Raw genomic sequence first — 8649 nt, forward strand, 5'->3', positions numbered from 1 at the left:
TGAGAGTTGTGTGTTATTTGATTTCTTCAGCCAGTGCAACCAATAACGACTGAGAAAATTGCCAAAAAGCCCATTCCAGAAGAGCATGCCATCCTGAAGATCACATTTGAAGGATTGATTCAACGATGTATGACTGCAGCAACTGACCCTGTATGTACTGACCATGCTAACCTGGTGCAAGTATTTTTATGGTATAATTTATTATAAATCCTGCATTGCTCCATAGATGTATTCATTTATCTCTGAGACCACCACTTGATCATATTGTGAGTTCACAGTTGTAGATCCCCGCTGTTACTGTTTTAGGTAATTTTGAAAGCATACTTCATTTACTGAACCAAATGAAGATTTGGCAACTGTTATGCTGAATGTTTACACTTGGTCCGCCTAGGCTGGTGGGATCTCCCAGTTGCCAACCATTTCAACTCCCTTCCCATTCCCACACTGTCCTTTCTGTCCATTGCCAGAGAGAGGCCACACACAAATTGAAGGAACAGCACCTCATATTTTGCTTGGGCAGCTTACAACCCAATGGTATGAACATTGAATTCTCTAATTTTAATTAACTTTTACATACACTCCCCCCCCCCCCCCCCCCCCTTGCCCAGTTCCTTCACCTTAGGAGCTTTACCATTTCCACATTGTTTTCCTCTTGAGATCCAACAATGGGCTTACCAGGCACCACCCTGCCTCAGGCCATGTGTGGCTATCACTGATTGGTCCTGGTCTTTTCTCGTCTCCAGCTCTTAAACTCCTCTACCCCACATCCCCTACTTTCGGTCTGAAGAAAGCTCTTGGTATCCCTTCATTGCAAAATGTACCTTTTGTAAATACTTGGCTTGGACTCCACTGGAAAGAGGGGCAAGTATTTTAAATGTAGGTACAGTTGTAATGTAGGAATCTTGGCAGCATATTTGCACTCAACAAGTTTCCATTGTCAGCAACGGGATGTTGATGAAATGTTTAATAGACAATAGGTGCAGGAGTAGGCCATTCGGCCCTTCGAGCCAGCACCGCCATTCAATATGATCATGGCTGATCATCCACAATCAGTACTCCGTTCCTGCCTTCTCCCCATATCCCTTGACTCTGCTATCTTTAAGAGCTCTGTCTAGCTCTCTCTTGAAAGCATCCAGAGAGCCAACCTCCACCGCCCTCTGAGGCAGAGAATTCCACAAACTCACAACTCTCTGTGTGAAAACGTTTTTTCTCATCTCCATTCTAAATGGTTTACCCTTTATTCTTAAACTATGGCCCCTGATTCTGGACTCCCCCAACATCAGGAACATGTTTCCTGTCTCTAGCGTGATCAAACTCTTAATAATCTTATATGTTTCAATAAGATTCCCTCTCATCCTTCTGAATTCTAGAGTATACAAGCCCAGCAGTTCCATTCTATCAACATATGACAGTCCCGCCATCCCGGGAATTAACCTGGTGAACCTACGTTGCACTCCCTCAATAGTAAGAATGTCCTTCCTTAAATTGGGAGACTAAAACTGCACACAATACTCCAGGTGTGGTCTCACTAGGGTCCTGTACCACTGCAGAAGGACCTCTTTGCTCCTCTCCTCAACACCTCTTGTTATGAAAGCCAACATGCCATCTGTTTTCTTCACTGCCTGCCGTACCTGCATGCTTACTTTCATCGACTGAAAGGACCCCCACATCCCTTTGTACTTCCCCTTTGATCCCCTAAGAATCAGTACTTCCAGTACCCTTTACTCCCAGTATCCCTGACATAGTGCTGTCGGGTCAGCTAAACATTCGAAATTGAAGTCTCAAGCCTGCTCGCTACTCAATAAGACCATGGCCAATGCTGGCAGATGGAAACATGCAATTGGCAAATAAGGGGAGTGGAGTTACACTGCACAGAAACAGATCATTTGGCCCCTAAGTGCATGACAAACATCGGGCCCCTATTTTCATTCACCTAATTTTCCCTCTTGCTTCTCTTCGCCCACCAAACCTGATTCTCCGGCCAATCATTTGAGCTGGCGATAACTTTTATTTGTAATTAACCTTTCACACTGGACATACCCACACAGTCACAGGTAGAATTTGCAGTCTTCACACAGACAGCACCCAAGGTCAGGTGTGAATCTGTGGCAGGTTGCCAGAACCATGAAGCAGCAGTGCCAACTGCTGCTGCTCAACCTGCATGGGTCACTGGATTTTCAAGTACATTAATACATTCAAGTACATCAAGTACATCAGCCGGTCTCCTCTCCATCCACAAGTCCAACCTCCGCAGTTTTGGGGACAGAGCCTTCTCCAGGGCAGCTCCCAGGCTCTGGAACTCCCTCCCCCAACTGATCCGCAATTCCGTGTCCCTCACCATCTTCCAGTCCCGCCTCAAGACCCATCTCTTCACCTCTGCCTATCCTTAGCCCCACGTCCCCCTCCCTTTTCATCTGTGCATGAATTGCCTCATATTGTGTTTTGTATTGAATTCTGTCTTTACTTTGTGTACTAGTCATGTCTCTACTATTTATTTCATTCCCCTTACATGTTTTTCCTCTACCTGCTAAATTTTTGTAAGGTGTCCTTGAGACTCTTGAAAGGCGCCCATAAATAAAATGTATTATTATTATTATTATTAATGACAGTAAACGTTGTTTTATTTAAAGATTTTTCTGATGCTAACTTTTGCTAATTATATTTTAAATAAAAACTTTTGTGCAGCAAACTAAGAGAAAGCTGGATGATGCAAACAAGCGACTAGAATCCCTGTACAATAAGCTGCGGGACGAAGTGGTGAGTGAGCCGACGAGTTTTCTTCATATGTTCCACTTGTTGACGTGTTACGTCTCCCGTTTCATCCAGCACACACCTTATGGGGCCATTAATTACCCAGATTAAACACAAGTCCTTACAGTGACCAAAAAGGTTATTTGAAAGAACAAATACAATTTTATGCCATATTGAATATCCTACCTCATTTTTCTATTTCTCTCCAGAATAATACATTGGAAACGATTATTATTAGTCCCTCAAACCCTCTGGTAATCGTTTAAAATTCTTTCCATGGAGATGTAGCTTTCTGTCTGTATTCCCTCCTCCATTTCAGAAAGAATGGACACAAAATAGCTTGCGGCCCACTCCAAATTTCTCATGTGTTCTGACTCTTGGAACTGGCTGCTGGCTGAGAGCAATCTCACTCCCATCATATGAACCTTGGAAGCGAGTATTACCAAGCCACTTGATCAATACGACTTGGTCTTGCCAATCATCCCTATTCTGTATAGTAAATAAATTATGTGCCTTGATTTGTTTTTATATCCTGAAGTGAGATTGAAACACAGGTAAACCTTTTTTTTTGTTCAAGAAAACCTGTCAATTACTTGTGATTGTGAATCAGGTTTTTCAAGCACTGGCTATAATTGTGGGTCCCTTGGGTCTGTGCTCTCTTTCTCAATTGGAGCATCTTTGCTTTTTTACAAATGAGTCTGAAATCTGGCTGAAACTAGGCATGTAGCTGACTTTGGATTTGCAGCCTTTTTATTAACAGGGAAAGTCAGATGTTGAGGTATATCCCAGATGTCCCCATCTCAGACTCCAGACAGTGTGTGGGAGGAATCTCTACATCTTCCTCAGAACAGTGCAGTAGACCCTTGCAACAACCTGCCTCTATATAACGGATTTAAGTTATAGCAGATCAAGGCTCCCGCTGTGCCGCCCCCCCCCCCCCCCCCCCCTTTTGCCGGTTACCCAATGTGCTGGTGCCACTTAGCCTGCTTCCGGTTGAGGGAGTGGAGACAGTGAGCAGCGTGAAGGCCCCGTGATTACCAGGCCTGTCCCTGGTGCACCGTGCGTGGCTGTCCCTGGTGCACCGTGCGTGGGGCTGGGAGCTCTACAAATTCCAGCTTGTTCAATCCCGCCCCCCCCCCCCCCCCCCCCCCTCATGCCCCATCTCTTCCTTCCCCACCTTGGCTTATACTTCACACCACTCACTTGATTATAGTGGCCAATCGGCAGTAACGGGCACCATTCGCCATCCTGTGATCTGTTCGAGCGAGGATTTATTGTATGCAGAAGCTTTGCCGATTCAGTTTGCATTAATCTTTTTAAAGAACCATTTCTATGACTCAGAAGATAGGCACAAAATTCTGGAGTAATTCTGCGGGTCAGGCAGTATCTCTTGAGAAAAGGAATAGGTAACCCTTCTTAAGACTCGACCCGAAACGTCAACTATTCCTTTTCTGCAGAGATGCTGAGTTACTCTAACATTATGTGTCTATCTTTGGTGTAAACCAGCATTTGCAGTTCCTTCCCACACATTTCTGTGACTCAGTTCACTTACTTAATTGTGGTTCTGAAAGAACTGTGTTTATTTTGTTTAGCCACTCACTTCTCAATGCTTTGTTGGTTGAGGAAAAAATAGAAATGCATTCTCAGTATTCCAGCCCTAACGCTGCATAATGTGAAGGAATATAGTGTTAAATAAATAGAAAGTCCAAACCACTTCACATATCCTCTCATCTGGCCAAGCCATTATCGCTCCCGGTCAGAAATGAAGCCTCCTGCTTGTTACTCAGTGTTAATGGACTCATTCCAGCTGACCTATTTCAGAGTGCCATTCGTATTTGTATGGCAGATGCTGCTTTTCAGTGAATACCCACATTAAAGGTGCATGGAAAAAACAATATTTAAGTGCACAAATCAGCTGGACATGAAATTTATTTTCATGAGTCACCCCAGCCTTAATAGAGGCCACAGCTCCCATGTTATGACTTGTAATGTCTAGTTTACTGGTGGAAACCTGCATCATATCCTACCTCACCTTGTAATAGTTTATCAAATATTTTCCCTGCAACCATTTGCCCTCTCTCCCTGTGCACACTTCTCACTTGTCAATCGTCCATTGTCTCTGTTGCTAGGGGAGTATTCGGTACCCAACGGAAAGACAGTTTGTGTACCTTTGATATTTCTTGGCAGACTGATTTCAATGCGCAGAGCATCTTGACGCCAAGATGAGAGATCTTTAATAGCTTTTAAATGACTTTTAAACTGCGTGACCTATTTTGACATGTTGCACTCTTTGAAATAACTAGATGAATGCAGGAGCCGGGAGCCAGGTGTATGGGATTGGTCTCTGTTTTTGATAGTAAATCACTGTCTTCTCATGCTCCCAATACCCTGCTACAGAAGGTGCCTGAAGACCATTGATAGCAGTATGAATTATTTAAAATGGCACCGTTAATATTATATTAGTTGCAAGATAAATTTAGCCCTCAGGAATATATGATACGGATTTTAACAATTTATTCTGTTTCTTGCAGCTCTCACCAGCCATAATTGGTGGTTTACATAACATAGCCAGGAGCATTGAAAGTCGGAACTACACTGAGGGACTAAGCATCCACACGCACATCGTCAGCACCAGTAACTTCAGTGAAATCTCCGCCTTCATGCCAGTCCTCAAAGTGGTCCTCACCCAGGCTAATAAACTAGGTGTTTGATATAAAAATGTAATTTGAAAAGAAAGCATTATATACTTTGTGAAAAGTAAATATTGGCCAAACCTATGTTGGTTTTGGTGGAAAGGGGAAAAATCTAAACAAAGACAATTTGAAAACCCATGGTTAAATGTAAAATGAACACGTGTTTCATTCCACATTGCATTTTACCACAACGCCTTATATAACAAGGCAAAACATTCCAATATATAATCAGATGAAATTAAGTCAATGGGGATGCACCTTGATCTTTTAAATCTGTCTATGTTGCCTGTTTTTTATTTAAAAAAAGAACCAATGAAAAGACATGACCTACATAGGACAAATGAAATCCGTACAGTATTGTTATAATCCAGCTGCATGCATGTCTGATCAAACTATCAAATAATACAGGTTTATCCCACTGACTTTAGCTGCAGAGTGTACTTTAGAACACAGGCCTGTGATTAGCACAAATACATTTATACAGATTGGAAGAAGATGGAATATTGACCTGATGAAACTCGATTAATGGCCAAGATTCTCTGGGAAGTTGAAATAGCTGTTTTGCATTGCAGTGCAAGCTGTGCAAAAAGTACTACAGGCTTTTCCTACTCTATGCTCAACTTTATGATTCCGAAACTAACCTAAAATTCATCTTATTTTAAATAAACATTAATTTATTTAAGTGTATTGCCTTTTAGTTTCTGTTAACCCTTCATACCTGTTAAAATGACTGACTCTCAAGACTGTATATTTGACAAATGGTGTCGCAAGCAGTAAATGCAGGTGTCTGTTGTGTCAGTATAATCCCCCTTTGTGTTATTTTTGGAGCTTTCTGTTGACCAGGTAAAGCCAAAAACAAATAGTGCATTTTGAATATTGAAAGAAGCTCTTGAACGGTGAAGATAATCACTTTGATTTTACCAAAAGCAAATGTTAATGAACCTTTGGCAAAAGACAAACTAGTGGAGGAACTCAGTGTGCCAGACAGCATTTGCAGGAGGAATGGACAGACATTTTTGGGGTGCTTCTTCAGACAATTTCCCTCCACAGATGATGTCTGGTCTGCTGAGTTCCTGCAACAGGTTATTATTTTACTCAAAATTCCATCATCTGCAGTTTCTTATGTCACCATGTTAATGAATCTTTATTCTCTGATGATATCTGCCATGTCACAATAATGAAATCTGAGGCCATTCCATCCAATATCTGCTAATATAGATCACGTTTTCTAAATTTCGGTTTCAGCATCCTGAGAATAGATATAAATTCAATAATGTGTCAACAAATACTAACGTCTGTTAATGTACAGGACTATAGCTACAGGATTGTGTATCCTTAGCTAGTGAATGTGGGAAGGAACTGCAGATGCTGGTTTAAACTGAAGATAGACACAAAATGCTGGAGTAACAGGCAGCATCTCTGGAGAGAAGGAATAGGTGACTTTTCGGGTTGAGACCCTTCTTCAAACGGTGAATGTGATTGCTTCACCAAGCCAGGTTACCTCGGCATAACCCGGAGATTTCAAAAGTTCCGTGAATGGTACCCTTGAGACCATATCGTGTTGCAGCAACCAAAATTCATCTTTATATTTAAGAAGAAAAAGAATCATTACAGGCTAGAAATAGAAACCTTGGTTGGTACACTTTATTGCCACATACATCACATGGAGCTGTCTCCTGCTCCAATGTAACAGGAGACAGCTTTAAGCTGCCTCATGCCGATGAGACATAAGATTCCACAATATGATTAGGATTGTAATTCATAGTTAAGAACATTTCAACTTATTTTATTCAGACATGAATTTTGTTTCTTGCTTCATAGATGCTGCATGACCTGCCAAGTACTTCCAGCATTTTCTATTTTTATGTCATGTCTTATCTGTTGGTTAAAAAAAATGTCAATTTGCTGATAAGGACGTAATTTATTTTATCAATACATTATTGCCACTTAATGTTAAATTCTTCTAAAATAGTCAGGGTCATAGTCTGAATAACTCTAATGACAATCTTTATCAGCTGCTTTGATCTTGAATTTTGTCATAACCCCAACATCAAAAGAATATTTCCTTTGATCATTTATATTGATTTCTATATTTAGAGTTTGCTTAAGGAATACAAATGTCAGAAGGTATTTGATTGAAAACAAAATATTAATATAACAGAAGGGATCTTGTCCAAATGAAATAATAAATCACCAGATAGGATCATGAAACAGAAATATTTAATCAGAAGAAAAAAGATACCATTACAATATTCTAAATGGCAAAGGAGCATCAAGTTCTGGTTGGATTTAGATTGAATCTAGAGTTTTAATAAACCTTGGTAAATGTAGGTCTGCTGTAATGTGATAGTTGTGTTCCTAATAATGCAGTTTGTTATAGAAAATCACGTTATAAAGACGATTGTGTCAATGGCGGAAAGAGGATTAGCGGCTAGATTTGCAGATTTGCAATGGCAGTTATTTTTACCATGGGATTTTCAAAATAAAAGTATTTTTAATAACATTAAGTTTACTTTTCTTACTGCAAACTAAAAATACAATAGGCTGTATATTACATTGGTATCGCTGGGTATCATTGCACAAGTGTCAACAGAAACGATTTGTTCTCAATTTCAATGGGCACCCACAGTTAAAATAGCTGTATTCTTAATAGACAGTGGGGTCTGCTTACTGCGGGGAGGTTACATGGAAAGTTTTTTATAATCCACCACACTGTTTAAACCCATGACAGCTATTTTTCTGCTTAGCAATTTCCAAAATAACTTGTAAGTTCCAGATCAAAATTATCTTTAAAGAACTGGCATGCAAATTGGAGAATATAGCATATTGTTTCCAATTTGCTTACTAAAATGATGAGACAGTTGGAAGTAGAACTACATCTCTGAACCCTAGCTTTAAAGTACACGGGCTTTTCCATCTTGAAAACAGAGGACGGATGTGATAACAGTTGTGTATAAAAATATTCACAATGAGCGAGAATCAAAACACAAAATGTTTTAAATGCTCAGCAGGTCAAGCAGGATCTATGGAAAGAGAAACAGTAAATATTTTGGGTCTATAACACATTTATCTTTTTCAGTTCTGCTGAAGGATTTCAGATATGTTTCTCTTTCCATAGATGATCTGTCATGTGCTTATTTTTCCAGCATTTTCTGTTTTAATTTTGGACATCCAGCATCCACAGTTTTTACATTTTCACAGTGAA

General features: G+C 40.4%; 1 protein-coding gene across 14 annotated transcripts in view; it reads left to right on the plus strand.

Moving 5' to 3' along the window:
* The window catches only part of sec31a (SEC31 homolog A, COPII coat complex component), a 105488-nt gene extending 97541 nt beyond the window's left edge, over window positions 1–7947 (plus strand). For 13 of the 14 annotated variants that reach the window (XM_033025010.1, XM_033025032.1, XM_033025019.1 and 10 more), the window contains 3 exons: window positions 31–150; window positions 2686–2757; window positions 5283–6131. In XM_033025010.1, coding sequence (XP_032880901.1) covers window positions 31–150; window positions 2686–2757; window positions 5283–5462 — 372 coding nt within the window. In that variant the 3' untranslated portion in view covers window positions 5463–6131. Of the gene's footprint in view, window positions 1–30; window positions 151–2685; window positions 2758–5282 lie in introns of all 14 variants that reach the window. The other variant, XM_033025060.1, reaches the window with a different exon arrangement.
* Window positions 7948–8649: the final 702 nt, after the last annotated feature.

The sequence above is a fragment of the Amblyraja radiata genome, chromosome 1 (genome assembly GCF_010909765.2).
Source record: "Amblyraja radiata isolate CabotCenter1 chromosome 1, sAmbRad1.1.pri, whole genome shotgun sequence".
NCBI lineage: Eukaryota > Metazoa > Chordata > Chondrichthyes > Rajiformes > Rajidae > Amblyraja > Amblyraja radiata.